The 18,820-nt window shown below is 39.5% G+C and overlaps 3 protein-coding genes across 5 annotated transcripts; 1 reads left to right on the top strand and 2 right to left on the bottom strand.

Annotated features, from left to right (window-relative positions):
- Positions 1-1,107: 1,107 nt before the first annotated feature.
- On the bottom strand, positions 1,108-5,336 carry LOC139613715 (uncharacterized). Its single transcript, XM_071470538.1, has 6 exons — positions 5,070-5,336; positions 4,432-4,568; positions 3,177-3,385; positions 2,549-2,696; positions 1,922-2,044; positions 1,108-1,815 (listed from the first exon to the last, which is right to left on the bottom strand). Exons 2-6 carry the CDS (start codon positions 4,529-4,531, stop codon positions 1,766-1,768), a joined length of 630 nt encoding a protein of 209 aa, XP_071326639.1. The 5' UTR covers positions 4,532-4,568; positions 5,070-5,336; the 3' UTR covers positions 1,108-1,765.
- Positions 5,337-5,962: 626 nt separating this feature from the next.
- On the top strand, positions 5,963-10,873 carry LOC139612849 (B-cell receptor CD22-like). Its single transcript, XM_071468930.1, has 8 exons — positions 5,963-6,631; positions 6,768-6,807; positions 7,182-7,517; positions 7,610-7,831; positions 8,865-9,137; positions 10,184-10,271; positions 10,387-10,420; positions 10,501-10,873. Exons 1-8 carry the CDS (start codon positions 6,623-6,625, stop codon positions 10,594-10,596), a joined length of 1,098 nt encoding a protein of 365 aa, XP_071325031.1. The 5' UTR covers positions 5,963-6,622; the 3' UTR covers positions 10,597-10,873.
- Positions 10,874-12,073: 1,200 nt separating this feature from the next.
- Positions 12,074-18,811, bottom strand: LOC139612848 (B-cell receptor CD22). 3 transcript variants are annotated; one of them, XM_071468928.1, is made up of 9 exons: positions 18,677-18,811; positions 18,311-18,515; positions 17,229-17,371; positions 16,884-16,966; positions 16,555-16,760; positions 14,454-14,717; positions 13,671-13,982; positions 13,145-13,238; positions 12,074-12,774 (listed from the first exon to the last, which is right to left on the bottom strand). In XM_071468928.1, exons 2-9 carry the CDS (start codon positions 18,363-18,365, stop codon positions 12,711-12,713), a joined length of 1,221 nt encoding a protein of 406 aa, XP_071325029.1. In that variant the 5' UTR covers positions 18,366-18,515; positions 18,677-18,811; the 3' UTR covers positions 12,074-12,710. The 3 variants fall into 3 exon arrangements, with proteins under 3 accessions (XP_071325029.1, XP_071325028.1, XP_071325030.1); XM_071468927.1 differs by lacking the exon at positions 18,677-18,811 and having other exon boundaries at positions 18,311-18,645; XM_071468929.1 differs by lacking the exons at positions 18,311-18,515; positions 18,677-18,811 and having other exon boundaries at positions 17,108-17,230.
- Positions 18,812-18,820: the final 9 nt, after the last annotated feature.

Below are 18,820 nucleotides of genomic sequence, written 5' to 3'. Positions count from 1 at the left end.
GTCGTCATTTTCATTGTGCATTGCTCTGTTAATTGAGGTCTAATGTGAAGTTGTGTATCTTTACAAGCAACTGCGCAGAGTATTTGTGTTAAAGTAATAAAAATAGAATAGTTTGGTAACACAAAAGGGAAGCTGTGCAGGAACGTTAAAACAGTAGGTTTAGTGTAACAGGAACTAAATTACTTTTAACAGGAAGAAAGGAGAGAGGGGGGTGGGAGGAGGAGAACAGTTTATGAAGATGATACAATGCTAACATCCAGAGTAGCCACATTAATTCACAATCTATCAGCCTGTGTGTAAAGCGTCAGACCCTGTGTCTGCATGGCTGAATATGAAGAGCAGTTGTTGCAGTGTGAGTGTTTCTAATATAATCAGCCTTGAGATTTAGAAATATAATACTGCAAAAAATGAATTGATTTCTTTTTCTTTTAACCAGACCATAGTTACAGAGAAAACTGAATTTTGTGTACATAGATGAATGTATGTAGAAAATGTTGCATGTATTAGACGATATCTAGAAACAGTATTTGCCATGTCGGTGCTGCTATACTTACTTGTACTTCGTGCACTATGGTAAGGTCATACATCCAGAATGTTGGTGGTGCAATGTCACGTTTTGAGGGACCTGAATTCAATAAAAACATGCAAAAGACTGGAATTAAGAGCAATATCTACTGTATCTGCTGCTCTGATGACAGATTGTTGATGGTGTCTATTGCATCTTCCTCTCTCCTGTAACATCCGGTCATTTAGGGTGATCCAAACAGGAGGCCTGGAGGGAGAGTCCGGCTGATTCTGCTTTGAATCAGTTTGGGTGACACAAAAATTAAGTGCGCTCAGATTTGAAAGGAAGGCAACAAGAAAACGAGAAAAAAATGAAATGGAAAGAAATGAAAAGGCAGAACAAACTGCACAAACATCAAACATCGGCAACAGAAGAAAAACAAATACATCTCTAAGTTAATCTTCAGCAACTAAGATGACTGTGTAACCACCAGCAGTAGCTTACTCTTTTATCATTTACTTCAGAATGTAAAAATGTAAAAACACCCAGCATGAGAACATTATCGCATATAATTGAGCATAATAATGGACACAACACCAGGGTAGAAGTTTACTGCATGAGCGTTTATTGAAATAGATGAATGAATGAATGAAAAAGCAGTTACCAAGCACCACAACGGAGCTGCTGCAGCACCGGTGCTTTTCAACCAGCTGATCAGGGTGGAGCTTGTAAGAGCACCAAAATGAAACAGAATGTAACAATGACAAGTAAAGAGCTGTTAGTCATATTTACTAACACAATGAGCAGCTGCTCTCCTCTTCCTCGTTTTTCTGGTGACTGTCTGCAGGCAAATTGTTCATGATTGCTTTCCCAGCACTTTCAAAACCTCTCTCATAACCACTTCCACTTACCGGTGCAGTCAGGGGTTTAACCTGCAGCAACTCTCACTGTTTTTATTGAAAGTAGGAAAAAAAAAAACAAATGAACTTTTAGTTAAACAACTTATTTAGGAAAATTGATGACAGTGTTTGAAATTCTCAGTACTACAAGGGACTGAAGATATCAGGAGTCAGACTGGATCCGGCCTCAGTCATCATCTCAACCCAGCTTTCACGTCCCTTGCATTAGTCAAAGGATTTCAAAATAGAAACAGTTCCTGCTGTATCCTCTGTTGGTAAGACGGTGAGGACAGACCAACTCTGGGTATGTTTACAAATCAACATCTTCATCATCCCTCGCTTCCTCAGCTTCTGTCTCCTTTCAGTCCTTGGTTACAATTGTGGTCATATCATCTTCTGTTTCTTTTCCTCCTGAAAGCACAAAGACATCACACATTACTTAACCATTTCAGTTTGTCATTAATTTATTTATTGCTGTGCTTCATTTTTCACAGCCACGAACTGAAGCACTACTTACTGAAGCACTTCTGCAAGGTCTCGGATCTCAGCAGCATAGTGTACGATAAACCAAACACCAACAGTATACCAAAGAAGCCCCCAATGACACAGCCGATGAGAGTGGCGTAGCTGGTGCCATTATCTAGGAGAGGAGAAAACAGGACAAGGTAAACAGGGCAAAGTCGGAGGTGATAGGGAAGAAACATAGCAAGACAAATGGAGGCATGGTTTTATCCTTATGCTTATGAAGAAAAAATCAATTCTTTACAATGAATGAATTTACATTTGAAGCACATTGTGCCAAATGCAATCTAAGTTAGTAACTTCCTCTTAGAAATCACTGTTGCAAATCTCAAAACTTCAAGACACGTTCGCTTCAGTCTGTATATTTATATGCTATATAACACGTAGACTGAATTTTAAAGACTGTAAGTTATTCAAATGTGCATGGAATGGGAATTAAAAGTGAGATATCTAATTATTCATGCTTCGTTACCTGCACAGTTTTATGCCCATGGATGAATTTAACCATTTAAGCCTGTAGCAGGCAGAAGGTAGTGGTGTTACTGTGCTACACTTACGCTTTAAGACACTGACTTTTGTGCATCTACTGTTTGCTTCTAAATCATAATAATAATGTCTTCACCATAAACGTGTAGCACAGCAGCAGGTGTATCAGGATTCTTCGACTGCTGACAAACGACTCGTGTGCCGTTGTCAGAGAAAGAGGTTCCCCTGAGCGTCCACACGGCCAGCGACTCTCCGTTTTCCACATCACAACTTCCATAGAGGGCCTGAGGAGCGAGGGGATGAAGGGCGGGGAGAGGGGATGAGAAGAGCAGACAGGGAGGACAGAATGAGATGTTGAAAAGGATATAAACATGATGTGAGCTGGGCTCCAGCCAGTCCGCTTGATATAAGTGAACATTTTAAGAAATATAACTTTAAACAATTTTGTTATGGCGACAGATAGTTTTTCTTTAAATTCTCAATAACCCTTACTTCTTCTTGTGCTAAACCACAAACCGAGTGAAACTCCAGACTTAAGCTTCAAATAGTTGTTGGTTTAGCTGTTGCTTAATGTGATTCAGTTCTCCCTCTTGAGAATTTGACTCTGTAGTGAAGGCTCACTTTGGCAAAAAAAAGTTACAGAGTTTTAAAAGTTTTGAAATTTTACAGCGAACTATCAACAACTTTCAGTTCCAAATAACCAGGCCTGTGAGGGGAAGAGGAGGATAAAGAAAAGATACCGAGGCAGACAGCGACCACCTCACCTGGGAGACATCTTCCACGTGGCCGTGAGGGCAGGTGAGGCTGTAGTTGCCGTGACTCCCATAAAAGGTGAAGGTGAGATTAGGAGAAGCTTCAGGAACTCCACAGCGAAACAGTGCAGGCTCTCCCACAGCCACTGTGACGTCAGCTGGGCGGGTGCGGTAACTGAGGGCCGCAGGATTGGGTGCTGAGGCGGTGGTGGTGTTTTGAGCTGAAATAGTGATGATGTGTAAGTGATGTGTGTGTGAGAGAAGGATGAAGAGAAAGGAGACATAAGGTGAAATATAAATTATATATAAATGATAAATTATAACAAAGCATATTATTTTGTAATGTAAAAATCATGCATGTTTGTTAAAATTATTATTAATAATTATTAGAGATTATTATCATTAGAGAAAAAAAAATCAGAATTTTCACCTGGCAGTGTTTCAACAAAACCCGATCACATCAGAAAACACTGTAAGACATTTATTTTCATTTTTACTACGATCTCTTTTCACAGCTAAACATGCAGGCAGTTTGACAAGATCAGAAACTTATGAAACAGTGCAGGAACCAAACGCAGACACAAGTGTGACAGCAGCAGCAACACACTGCGCACAACATCACTCAGATCAGTGTCGACTTCAGTCTCAGCTCCCTGAGACTTTAGCATCAAATATGTTTTTCTTTATTTGGTCCTTACACACTTGCTGTAGTTGCAGATGTCGCACTTCCTTAAGACGAGTTCTGTTGTCATTCTGCACATTTTTCAGCAGTAGTGGATGTCTGTCGTATGCGCACACACAAACCAATGCCTCGTGGCCTGTATTTTCTCAGTGAGTGATCATGAAAGTTTATTTGGGATTGTACTCTCTGCGCCCCGGTCCTCAAAGGAGCGATCAATCCAGCAGCCCAGATATATTATAGCTTTCACAAAATCAGCGAAATCCCTCCACTGGCCTCATAAACATTTGGATATTCTGATGACTGGAAACCTGCGCTCTGCCATTTGTATGAGGAAGTGTGATACAAAAATACTCAAGTGACTGAAATCCCATTGAAAGTCTTACAGACCGCAGGACATTGACGAAGGTCGGGGTGAAGGCTGTATTTAGATCTTAGTTTAGCAGCTGGAGGGGATTTTTGGACTTAAGCCTCATCTTAGACTTTGTTCATTGTTATGATGTCTTGATTAAAAGCAACCTATGGATGTTTTCAGTTTAGCGTTAGTTGATTTTATTGTGATTAATAACAGGACGTGTATGTCATTACCTGAGGAGGGAGTGGTGAGTAGGAGCAGAGCCAGAGGCAGCAAAGAGATATGAGAAACTTTCCTCTGTGTCCTCATCTCTGCTTTCCTCCTGTTCTCCATTTCTTTACACTCAGTCTCTCTTATTCCATAGGTTTATCTGCAAAGGTAACACAATGCACATAATAGTCCTATAAGAGTCCTTGTGTACGTCAGGACAGATAAACAGTCAATGGTTATTTACCATTGTAGCTTCATATGACGGTATTTTTGGAGATTTTAAACTGAGAGACATAGTAATTATTTTAAAACAAAGATTTTATTCCACCCCATCAATTGGATGAGAGCATTTGGCCAGGGCCATAAAATAGGGTTTAATATCTATCAAGTAATTCTTCTTACTTTTAGAAACCTGCAAGGCAAAGCCTCTGTCTTATGAGTTAACAATATTACCAAAAAGTTACACTGTATTCTCTCCTAACATATCTATGAAATTATTAATATTTTTTGTGCATTGTACATTTTCTGCACAATAATCAACCACAATCGTCCCTCTTTTATCATCACATCTGACAGGGTTTTTGTAAACATGAGAAATTAAGTAAAACCAAACTAAAACACCCAGACAGACCATCAGAACCGTGAGATCATTACCACTGACCTCAAAATGAACTGGAACTTCCCCGCCACGTCTGCAAGCAGCTTCCTTATTTGAAGATTGCAATTAAAAAAAAAAAAAACAAGTCCTATTTTTGTTGAATTTAACTTCCCACAAGTGTCAGCGTCTTCTCTAACAGTTCGCCTCACACATGTGTCCAATGGCAGTGTCTCAGTAAACAGCGAGGGGACTGTCAATAAATGCTGAGTCTCTCTTTACCCCTCTGCCTCTCTCCATCCTCCCTGTCTGACCAAGTCATGAACAGCAAGGCACCAGAAGGAAGTCGAACACCTTCCTGATTCACAAGCCAGATTTCTGTGAATGACAAACAGGTCGAGCAGGACCGGCTTGAACCAATAATAGCTGCTGACAACAACGCCAGCTAATCGTGAAAGGTTTTTCTGCTGTCCCTGTTTTACTTTTGCTCCCTCTCTGCTCTCTCTCTCTCTCTCTCTCTACACACACACACACACACACACACACACACACACACACACACACACACACACAAACACACACACACACCTAAACCTCCTTCCCTCATCCCCCCTCCGGTCTCCTATATTTTCTCATGGCATATCTCATAGAAAATAAAGATACTTCAGTCACATAGTTTTATTTTCTAATATGTTCTTTTATTCTGGAACAAAGTTGACCTGCTGCCATCACAGTCACAGCCAATACACAAATGTTATATACTGTATGCACAGATACTGAATTTCCATATATGAAGTATATGTGCGTATAAGATAAATATAATGTAAGATAAAAAACATATGTAAAAATTATATATGGAACCTATTATAAATTGGAACATATGTCTAGCCCATACATACCATATGTTTATGTGTGTATGCTTATATATATTTTCATGTGTTTGTTGTATTTCATATATGCTACAAAGTTATATATGGTATTCATATATCCAGAGGATGTATATATGTGATAATAACACTGTGTATCACCTTATGGCAACATCACTCTTGATATAAGGCCATATATGTCTAATATTACATTTCTGTGGCGGGAATTGCAACTTTTCACTACATATTTGCACTTATTTCTTGTTGGGATGCTCACTAGCAGTTAATTGAACAAAAATAAAAGTTAAAAGTTGCAGGAAACCACCAAACTGAGATGTCGTGTGAGGATGTCGAAACTAAGAGGAAACTGGACACTTCAAGACTAAGAAAGAAGTCAGTGTGAAAAGGGAAGTAACAAAGCAGTGTGAACTAAAAGAACAAGTGTAGGATAGAGGAAATAAAGGCAGACATACATTTCCAGATGAGTACTTTCTTTCAGTGTTTTTCTACCGCTGGTGTGTTTTGCATGCACAGATGAATTGTTGACAGGCAACTGTTGTCATTAATTCTTCAGTTATCATGTGCCAAATGTCAGCTATATGTGTATGTGTCGATTCTCTTCCTGTGATGATTGATGATTCATCAAACCCTCGACTCTGTCCTCTACAGAAATGTATCCAATCAAATGACTTGGGTGGTGCTGCTGATCTCTCTCATGTGTGACGTGGTAACAGCATCTGGAGCTCGATTCTCATGTGTCAGGTCTTTTTTTCTTTGGCTCATCTAAACTTTTGTATTTCCAGAAGTGTGTTACTCTAAGTTGTTCTCCGCTCCTTGCTGCTACACTCACATGTGAGCGCGCAACTCCCAAAACTTTGTGTTTTCTGTTGATATGCAGACAATGATCACAGTGCTGATGCTTCTGATCGTGTCAGAAGGTAGGGAGAGCCTGTTTTTTTCAAGACATACAGCAACATGGTATTTAAGTTTTCTGCTTTGTTTCTTTCCATTGCTACTATTTCATTTTTAAATTTGTATTTACTATATTATTTTAATTTACTTTTAATTATGTTATTATTACATTATTATGACAAAAAAATGTTTCTACATCACAGTTTAAACAGGGTCTAGAGTAGACACATTCAGTATATATATATATATATATATATATATATATATACAACCACCTAAATTTCTGTGTAAGTCAGACCCTAAAATTAAAAACCATTGTTACAGAGCAGTTTCTTTTTATTTCCTTTCATGATTCTCTTTAAAATTTTGTGTATAATTCTGTCCCACCTTCTCTCTGCAGGGACTGAGAGCTCAGTGACTTTTGAAAACCCAGATCCTTGTGCTGTGAAGGGATCGTCGGTGGAGTTCAGGTGCTCATACGACTACGGAGATGACGAAGCTGTCACAAAGACTGCATGGTACAAAGGACAATCAATAAATGGCACCTGGAAACGTGTTAAGCTTTCACATCTTCCTTCATATGAAAATCGTTCTGAATATCTTGGTGACCAGAAGCACGACTGCAGCCTTGCAATTCATGACCTGCAGGTCAATGACACTGGATATTACTATTTCCGGTTTGATACGGAGAAATATGGATTGCACAGTAAAAAATCAGTGCATCTGTCCGTCACAGGTAAAATTATTCCACACTGAGTCTTACTCTTCAGGTGTAATGTTTTCGTCTTTTCTTAACATCAGGCCTCTGTTTCTTTAACTGATGTACAGAGCTGAGGGCCAGAGTGGACCCAGAGAGAGTGAGAGCAGGAGACAATGTGAAACTTAAATGTGGAGTATCCTGCCAAATTTCCGGCGCAGTCTGGTTCAGAGATGGACGCCCAGTAGCCAAAGCAGAGTTCCAGACTCAAGCAGAAGATGATGGAAATTATTTATGTGCTGTCAAAGGACAGGAGACAATGCAATCAGACCCTGTGGCTCTGGAGGTTCAGTGTAAGTACTGTATCATGACATTTTTGACTAAGATAAGCTTGACTGAGTTTGACTGAAACATGGATAAAACTCAAGTGAATTTATTTTCTAAAGTAAATTATGCCTTCATGGTGAATGGGCATAGAGACCAGGAGTTTCCTGATAACCTATATATTAACATGCATGTATTTTAATACTGATATTTTACTGTGTGACATGTGTCTATAAATAAAGGAATAGTTCAAAATTTAAGGAAATACACTGTGATGACGCCTGGGCTCCTCTTGGAGTTTGGATCTTATACTAATCTAATCGGCAGCTAACTGGTGCATCTGGAGCACCTTCGTGTTCCAGTCTGCATCGGCCACAGCCGCAGACTGACCACTCTCTCTGCTCCTCTTCACAGGGCCCACACATTCTGGGTTTGGTTATACCGACTTAGTTTATCTGTGTGTTTTGCTTTGCACCCACATCTTTCACTCATGCACACCACAGACCGCTGACTTGACTGATTATCAGTGTAACATATTGTACGTATTTAGTTTGGCATTTTAATTTGCCAGGTCATAACAACACTTATAGAATGAAGAGATTGATGCTACTATCATGTCTGTCCATGAAATATGCAGCCAGTTAGCTTAGCTTGGCACAGAGACTGGAAAGAGGGGGAAACAGCTACCCTCTTGAAAGGTAACATAATCTGATTACCCGCATATCTATAGCTCCATAATGAACACGCCACATGTTTGTGTGTTTGTTATGTTCAGACAGAGACACGCTGGCTGTATTTACGATACAGACATGTGAGTGGCATCGACCTTCTCATTGAACTCTTCCCAAGCCTTTACATTTTTTAATGAAAATTATTCCACAACCTGATTTACTTTGGCCAAAAATGGTCAAACATGAATGTTTTCTTTCAAACTTAAAAAAAGTATGTTAATATCTATCTATCTATCTATCTATCTATCTATCTATCTATCTATCTATCTATCTATCTATCTATCTATCTATCTATCTATCTAACAGCACAGTGGTTGTGTTTTTTACACAGATCCTCCATTAAATGTATCTGTTGAGGTGAGTTATCCGGGCCATCTGGCAGAGGGCGGCAGTGTGAATTTGACCTGCAGCAATGCAGCAAACCCTGCAGCACACACCTACATCTGGTACTCGAGCAAAGCGTCCAGCTTCAGCTCCATGCTCCAGGTGGGCTCAGGACAGGTGCTGGAGGCGTCCCATGCTGGAATCTACTTCTGCCAGGCCAGGAACAGTGTCGGGGAGAGCAACTCGACTGAGATGCTGCTGTCGGTCAACCAATCAGACAGTGAGTATGCAGGAAAGCTGAAGCTCCTGGGTCATTGATACACTGAAGCGTAATGTAGCTGAGAGAGGTCATACTCGCAAATATTTTTTTATCCTGTTACCAAGATAGTGAGCTTAGCTATCTTGAGATAATGAGATATTATCAGGATAAAACAAGTTTTAAACAAGGGAAAATAACTCTAAAGAGTTTTTTCCTGATAATATCTTGTTATCTGAGGATAATGAGCTCTGTTGTCTCGAGATAACGGGATTAAAAAATATTGCAAATATAGACTTTCTCACCTTTTGTAGCAATGACCGGTGTGATGGATAAGTAATCCAGTGGGGAATGATGGTTCAAATGTTGTAAACATAGACTATTGTGTATAAAATGAACGTAGACTCCAGATCTGAAAAGTGAAACCAATGCAGAAATGTCTTAAACCTGCATCTTTTTAATGACCATCAGGGGGCGACTCCACTGGTTGCAAAAAGAAGTCAGATTGTATTGAAGTCTAGGTGAAAATTTATTATCTCAGTAAATGTTTTCCTAATGAGCCTATGGTCTCAATTGCTAGTTTCAAGTCTTCTTCGATGATGTTCATTTTTTCTATTATGGTTCCATTTAGAGGAAAATAGATGATAAAGCATATATAAGCATGTATTAGGGCGGGGCTACTGTGTGATTGACAGACTGTACCACACACAGCGACCCGCCTGATGATCAGGATGTAGTACAGAGCAGGTCAGTTTCACCTTTCAGTCTTCCTCAGCTCCACCTTCTGGTCCAAACATGGTTTCTTCTGGTTTCAAAAAATCAAGATGTCGTCGGCCAAATTACAAACTTGAGACTTCAAAACAACAGTTCACAAACCAATAGGTGACGTCACAGTGGGTTGCCACTTGGTTGTAAACCAGTCTGGATGGAAGGATAATTAGAGGGAAGGGGAGCAATCTCAAGCTGAAACTTCATTCTTCACATATGTAAGCATAAATCTGTGTGTTGTAAAGATATGTGTTTGTTATTCCCGCTAGTTTATTCTCTCACACTTTTTTCTCCCTCCACAGTTTGGCATGGCCGTGTCATCCTTGTTGTTGGTATTGGAGTCAAAGTTGTTCTTGTGCTGTTGCTTCCACTATTTGTTATCTGGGCTTGGTAAGTTAAGTTGTACACAAAACTTAATTTTGGTTGATTTTATTACTTGATTTTATAAGCTTAATGAAATGCTGAAGAGTTCAGTGTATAAATCTTCCCTATCTCATTGTTAAAGGAGGAAGCGATGTAATTCAGAGGTGGGCAAAAAGGTAAAGAGGACCCGGTTCTGTTAAAATAAATGAATCACAGTTTGTGACAAAATGTCTAATGTTGTCCTGTTATGTTCCAGGAGGAGCAGAGCCCTGACTATGAAAACATTATCTGCATCGAAAGAGCAAGAGCAATAGGACAAAACAGGATTACACAGAAGGAAATGTCTGGTTAAAGAAACCAAAGAAACATGATGACATTTGATCCACGACTTGGCTCGGTGGCACAAGAATGTCTGTGGTTTGTTTGCTGCCTTGAGCTCAACTGAGCTCAACCAACAACAGCTGGATTTAGAGTCGAGCAGCAAGTTTGTCTGCTTGAAAAATGCAGCTGCACCTCTCACTCGTTCCTGCCTCTGTCTGCGTCATCTCTCACTGCGACTGTAACAGTGATAATGATAATATGATAGTATTATATTATCAGGCGTAGTTCTCCTGGCTGAATGTTATTGTAACAGTAACATGAACTCCATTTTGAACAGTGTTTCTGGTCTGAGAGTTGGTGAACATGACTCAGTGGTGTGAATGGTTCACTGTGGGTGCAGCGGACTGTGTCCATATGCTGCCCCCTTCAGTTTCAGATACATACATACATTATGTTCCGGTTAATGTCTTGTTACTTTCAGTCTATCAACTTACTTGTATTATTCGCATAATCAGTCTTAGTCTTATCTTTTCTAAGGCTGAGGTTGAGGCTGGTTAAGTTTTAATTTTTTTGACATTTACATTTTTGATTTTTGGTTGACTCAGCTAACTGATCATCAGGTGCCCCACTCAGACAGATGCAGCAGATTCTTGGTCTTTATGGTCGACTCAGTGATTGCTATTCAATGAACTACTGAATTTCACACCTGCTGCATGCAGAAGAACTGGCATTTAAAACTTGCATGAATGCATGAATGTTAGCTGCTGTAATATCTATATATATATAATCTATATACTGTATATCCATAACATATCTATATAATTATATTTTATTAGAAATATAGTCTTGATTATCAACATGCTCATACTCAACATAGTTTTCTATTTTTTTACAGAATGATTTTAAACGTGTTTTGCTATGCTATAAGCTGCTTTATTTTCAAGGCAAGTTTTCTTTTAAACAGTTCAGTGAAAATAAAAAGTACAAAAAGTGTTTCCATTTAATCCGTTTGTAAAACTTGGTATCACTCCTCACGCTGAATACATGACGTTAAATGCAGCTTACAACTGTTTTACAATTAGAAGCTTTGTGTGTGTGATGGAGGTAGTGGCAATGCAGTAACTGCGTGCAGCACTAATAACCTGTTCTCATTAAAAACATCAGACAAATGTTTAAAATGCACAGTAAATACAACTAGAGAAAAGCTCTTTAACTGATGCGCACATACATGAAACTGTCCCTTTAAAATATTCGGGAAATTAAACACTTAACTTCATTAGTATTTTAAAAATAGAAGATGCATGCACTCGACTCAGCTATTTTCTCTTTATATGTGGCTAAAATAGACGAATGAGATGAAGAGTTGATATCCCAGTACATTTTGTATGTGCAGTGGTGTCGGAGTCACTGTCCTCCTGGTTTTCACCCTCCTCCACTTCTCCACAGGCTCTGGTCAGGATCTGTTGGTGCCTTATCGCACTGAAGAGTTTACTCAGAAGCACAGAGTCTGAGCTGTCGACAGCTTTTAATTGGGTCATTATGACTGCATTTTCCATCATCTTTGTCATGCTCATTGTAAGCAATAGCACACTTTTAATAACAGCCGCTGCAGTGTTTTCTGTTCCTGGACACTTCTCATACAGTACTTGTTATGTTGTTAAAATATAGAAAATAATAACAATTAGACCAGATGTCACCTGTGGTCTTCAGATGTGAATGAACCATGACGGCAGTATTCAAATTCACACCTGTTACTTTATATCATATTATGATCAACAACACCACACACAAAAAAAAATCAGTCTATCCACACCCACACCCACACCCACACCCACACACGCACGCACGCACGCACGCACGCACGCACGCACGCACACACACACACACACACATATACACACACACACACCCACACACACACATAGCCCTTGTGGTAAAACTGTGCTAAAATGTGCTACAGCATGTGATGCAGGTGTCTGTTTGTGTTATGGGGGTATTGTATTGCATGTCAAGGTAAATGTACAGTGTGAGGGTCTGAGGGTAAAATTGTATTAATCTAAAGTTACTGTTATGTAATAAATATTGTCTTATAGTTTTGGTGGTTGCAGGCTGCTGCACAGAATCAGTCCCGGTCTCGCTGAGTCCTTAAGGTTCTGTGGCAGCTGTTGAAGTGAGAACATACGACTGTTGACCGGATGACTTCTGTTTCCTGAGAGAAGAGACAAATGACACTGAGAATCTTGATCTACTTGAAATACTATAAATAGTTTATTGATGTACGTAACCTAAATCCAGACACCAAAGTGATTTGGTGATATTATTTGGTAGTGTGTCATGAACTGGATCTTTTTAACAACACACTTTCTGTAAATATGAGGTCTTTTGTTATTAGGGATGCTTATTAAAAGTATAGAAGCACTGACAATTGTACTCATTTAAAAAAAACAAATTATTTTACTTATATTTTCCCCCAATCAAATGACTCTACCTCTGAGGATTCCTGAAGATGAAATGCTGATAGATCGAAGAAGTAAAACAACAGATTAATGAATATGATAATACTCCAGCAAAGAACTTACCTTGTTATAAGAAAGGCAACTATGGCTATAATAAGCAGAAGGACACCAACGGTAACTCCGATAAGCACCACTCTGCTTCCTGTAGACTCGTTTGCTGCAGGAGACAGAAAAGTAAAGACTGTTCCTGTCGGTCAAACTGTCTCAGGCAGTGTTTTATATGTGCATGTTAATGGACAGAACCTGGACAAAGAACTGTTAAGGAAACATGGCGAGACAGGCAAGTCTGACATGCAGGATCCAATCAGGAGTCAAACACAAGACGTTGCAGTTATGTAGTATGCACCTTAACCATTGAGCCACCGGGTCGCCTCATGAATAAATCACCTTTGTTTTAGTATTTAAAAGGTTTCACTCAGATTCATTTGTAACAGAAGACTACATCAAAGGTGGCTGTCTACTGCGCAGTATGTCCAGCCCCTAAGAATCGTTATTGATTTGGCCAGATGTCGCTCTTGAAATAGTTACTGCAGGACGGAGGAGCAAACATGGTTGTAGCTTAAAACTCACAGCCTCTTGATTAACTGACCTGTGGAGTCTTTGAGTGTAACAGTGTAAGTCTGTGATCCATGTCTGTTGCGTGCTACACAGCAGTGCAGCTCATCTTCCTCAGCCGTGATGTTGGTGCTGCTGAGGGTCGAGCCTCTTCCTGTGGGTGTAGCCGGGGATTGTCTTGCTTGATGGAAGCTTCTGTCTGTTGTAGAGAGACATGCTTCACCCTGATACCAGGTGTATGTGTGGACAGGTGGGTTAGCATCACTGTTGCAGGTCAGAGTCGCAGGAAGCGCCTTTTGTAGCTTTCCAGCAGGAGAGACTGAGACAGTTGTATTTCGAGGAGAGTCTAAACAGAGGGGAGGTCAAAGGTCAGTTACACAAGTTATATCAGATTCTCTCATTACATTTACTGGTCAAACTTTTGAGTTTTAACCCAATTATCAATCTATGATCTATGGGGGAGGTTCTTCATCAAGCCAAGATGAAACTGAAGAAACTCTTGAGAATGAAAACTCTGTCCACAGAAATGAACTTTTCCAATTTTCACTTTGTTTTCTGTCTTTTTAATTTTAGGAGTTGATTGTAAGACCAAACAAATGCATTAATAAACTGAAGGTGAATGAATGAAGAAGTGGATGGCTGTAAGCAGAGGGGGAGATATATGTTAGAGTATAGTTGTGATCTTGCATATTTTTCTATGTCTTGAAAACTGTGGATTTGTATCCAGCATGGCATACCAAATTGTAAATATTACATAATTTGTCATTCATTTATATTTAAATGTCTTGAATTTAAAACATGATTAAACTTTACTTACACTCCACATCAATGTTCAGTATTGTTGAGTTCTGCGCTTTATCTCCAGTCTGTATCTGACAGTAGTAGCTGTCAGAGTCGTCAGAAGTAACTTCGCTGATGTTCCACACCTGTCCGTTATGTCTTGGCGCTGCGCTGCTGCTCTTGAACCATCTGAAACGGGCCTGTGGAGTGGCTGACGGGCTGCAGCAGGCCAGACGTACAGCCACACCCTCAGTGATGCCGCTGGAGGGACTCACTGACGCAGTGACTGCACTGGAAGAGTCTGGAGAAAACATATGACCTTAGATTAGGCCTATTGTATATGTTCAAGTAGACAAAATTCAAAATAGTCAATAACTTTGTTTGAAACTGTAACTTTGTTTGTTATATGCAGATTGCTTGGCTAGAAATGTTGGCATCCTTTTCTTTCTGCAGGATGGTTTCCCTAAATTCAATAATATGCTGGCTTAAACCAACAACTGCACAGAACATTAGAAATTGTTTTTCCATGTTTATTTTAATTCAAAAGTAAATTTTTTGTTGTGTTGTATCTAAGTTTTTTTTTTTCTCTACCTAACAAGAATTTAGTTCTGATGGGAAAAATGGTTGTATATTTACTAATTTCTGTGTAATTCTTGTCTCAAAATGATCAAATTTAAGACGTGCTGTTGTAAAGATATTGATATCCACCATTTAAAAACCCACTGTGGCTAAGGTATTGTTATAAAATTGTATGGGGAAAATGAACATGGCTCTCCATGTTCTCAGAAAAGCACTTAACCCTTGATAAAATGATAACAAGGGAACCAGTTGACCTTAAAATAGTACATTCTGGCTTCACATATCTCCATTCATTTAACATTAACACTCAAAGATGTTGGTTTTAATCATTTTTAATATAAATATCCAGATAATTAATTTCTGTTCTACTGGGTTTTACTGTTTTTGTTTGTTTCGTCAGCCCCACACACTAACAGTACTTAATGGGGGTTTGTGAATCACAAAAATGACACAACATGGTAAGAGAGCAACCAGAGAATAACAAGAATATGACCTCACACAGACGTTTCTCAATAATTTCCTAAGAATATATATTTTGGTGAAACAACACCAACACTTCCCAGCATGAACTACTCCGCCCTACACACAGGCACACACAAAATGGAACTGTTTGTCAGCGGGTTTTAATACCTTAAATCTGCTGCTCCACATCCCTTTTTTCTAAGTTCAGCAAAGTTAAAGTTTGTCCCTAAATGTTTGGCTCTGACAGTGATTTGTGTACAAAACACCAGCGTAGAATTTGGTCGGGTCAAAGAAACTGAACTTTGACATTATGACAGATTATCATGTCACACTAAGATAATACAAGATTTATATCCAGACAGTTGTCAGTTTCAGTTCTACTTTTCATAAATAGCACAACATGTCAAACTAATGGTTGCACAGAGGAAGTGGTTACTTGTTGGTGCAAAACATCAACACTTATTATCTGCAAAGCACAAACATCCTTAGTTCTTTAAAACTTTGAAATGATTGTGAACAATGGGAAAAAACTGATGCACGGCTGATGCATTGTTAAGCATACAGATATAAAATTTAAAAGGTCAAAGGATTCTCTATTATTGGTGCAACTCAGATCAGTAAAGACTCTGAATATAAAAACACTAATTGATTAAATTCTGACCAATAAGACCTTTAAAGACTCGTCTGCATCACCTTTTTCAGTATCACTTTGAATCACTTTGGTTTTATTTCACAGGCTACCAGTGTAATGTTGATGTTAAAATGTATAAACTGAAATCATTTGGTTCTTAACCACACAAAACATTACTTTTGGGTGAGGTCAGTTACAACTATTAAAGCTTAACAGCAACGTCATGTTGAACTATAGCCCAGTGCTATTGCACAGTACTTTTAGTAGCTGTACAATTTGGTACTACTTTTTAGTATTTAAGGCATATTTTATTTGCATCTATTTCTCCCATGTACCTGATTTTTCCATTTTAAATGTTGCTTTACATTTATATTTACCAAGCACTTTACAACTCTATGAATGATGAACACTGATTGGTGACAGTGATGGTGATACTTCAGCTGCTGACGATTAAATATATTCCCACCTGCCACCAGTAGCTGTATGCCTCTCTGCTCTGGCATCTTCTGGGTTGGATGGCTGGTGATGAGGTAAAACACGTAGCTTCCACTGTCTGACTGTCTCAGATCAGAAATCTTCAGAGAACAGTTCTTTGTTCCTGGTTGTCCCAGGTACTGCACCCTGTTCTGGTAGGACGGATCTGGGAAAATACCAGCACTGTGGAACACATACCTGACACAGACAGACAGATAGATGTAGATAATTAGTGCTTTTGTCTGAACTCTGTGCTGTGACTTTGTGAAAATCCATAGCAGGTCTTGTTTTGTGTGTGCATCTGTGTGTCTTGAACAATACCGTGGGGTGATACAGCGACTGTCTTCAAGACACCACATCTCAGACAAAACTTTGTACCGTTGTCCTTCTTCACCTCCTCCACCCTAACAGAGAACAATTGTTACAAAGAGAGCTGCTAGTCAATGGATAAATGACCTAAAACAGTAAATTCTATGTTTGTTTTAATTTGACTCTAGACTCAAACTTCAATTGCAAGATTAGAATAATAGTTTATTTCGATTCACCTTCATAAACCCATATATCTGCCGGTATCCATTCATTCTGATTACAGATGTCAGCCCTTGAAGAGTCGACACACTGCAGGATACACTGCACCGGCGAACAATGGCTTCTTTATCGAATTACCTGAGTGGAGAGCTGCCCCTCTCCGCTGGTTTCATTAGAACTTTGGGGGTAGTCATAGGAACAAGGGAGAACCACCGAAGAACCAATCACAGCGCAGATGGGACTGGAGGGGAGATGAACTGACCAATCGCCAGCAAGAACACCTGAAGGTCAGAGGATTCATGTTATAATTAACATGTTTCCACATTATCACCGTTTAAATTCATGGGAAAAACGTCTAAAGAGTTAGCTGTGTTGTGATGTAACAGAGTAATCTATGAAAAAAATAAATCTTCAATATTAATCACAACCATAATTTCAAAACATGATGATGTTGATGTATCTGTTCCCTACATTATTTTCAGTGTTAAAGTAACAGAGAGAGTAAAAACAATAGCAAACAAGATCATAGTAAGAGAGATCAAAGAGAGTACCCTACAGCTATAGTAGTATACAATTTGTATCCATTTTATTTTCCAGACATTATGGCTTATTTTGGGCATTGTTATTATTTTTTTTTATCTGATATAATTGAAAAGAAATAAGAATTGTTCTGTGTAAAACAAATATTTAAATGTTCATCATCATCAAGGATAGTTATTCAGTATGCCTATAGCTCTAGAAGTTGCCGACTTGTTGACTCAGAAAGTGTCAAGATATGAATGACTGCAGTATCTACATGATGTGTAGATGAAATAATCTTCCCAGCAGCTGTAGCAACATATGAGCTTCATGATTCTTTTATCCAGCGCTAGTGCCCCTCCAAGAATTAAGTTTCGAGCTCAACACTTAATTTTTGTCAATCAGTTTGGAAACTACAGACAGATGTTGTGTCAGCTGATCTTCTCAATGCTAAAGGTGAATGCCATCATGAATTGTGGTGGTGGTTCTATATATAATCTTTTTTTTTGTAATCAACTTTTTATTAGTTTCAAAACATTGAAAATATAGTAAACACACATACATTAAATAGTAAATACACAGAACGCCCGTACCCATCCCTCCCCTCCCCTCAGAACATACAGAACACCCCTCCATCCTTTCCCTCTCTTCCCCTCCTGCCCCTCCCCACTTATATATAGTGGTCCTATATATAATCTTACCTTTCAGAGAGAGTGTGAGGAGCAGCCAGCAGCTCTGAGCCACTGGTCCACCCATCTTCTGCTCTGTAAGCTGTGGTGGTTTTGGTGGTTGGTTTGGCGGGGGACCCCTGGCCTTCACCTTCTCTCCTCAGTGTTTCCTGTCCCTCTGCTGCCTCGTCTGCCCTCCTCTGCTCTGTAGTTAAGCCAGTGATCTGTGCGCCTCTCTCTTTGAAGAAGAAACACTGAAAGGTCAGACCTTCCAACTTCCCGTTTGCTCTCCCCGTCAGCCAGGAACTGCGGCGGCTTTCATGTCGTGTAAAGGGAACTTAAATGCGTGTGTGGGTTGTTATTGGGAGAGGTTGTGCGGTATTGTGGCAGTGGGGTCACCTGTGCAGATGTGCTGTGCAGATGTGCTGAGGGCTCCCCTGCCCCGTTCGTCCAATAAGAAACGTGAGGTGACGTCACTCTCGCCCCTCCGGTCCGCGCGCTGGCCGCCCTCAGCCCCTCAGCTCCTCCACACGGACTCACGGA

This window comes from Trachinotus anak, unplaced genomic scaffold (assembly GCF_046630095.1).
Source record: "Trachinotus anak isolate AG129_WGS33_773 ecotype Australia unplaced genomic scaffold, CSIRO_AGI_Tana_v1 ptg000032l, whole genome shotgun sequence".
NCBI lineage: Eukaryota > Metazoa > Chordata > Actinopteri > Carangiformes > Carangidae > Trachinotus > Trachinotus anak.
The sequence above is the reverse complement of the archived record's forward strand: the minus strand, read 5'-3'. Positions and strand labels throughout refer to the sequence as shown.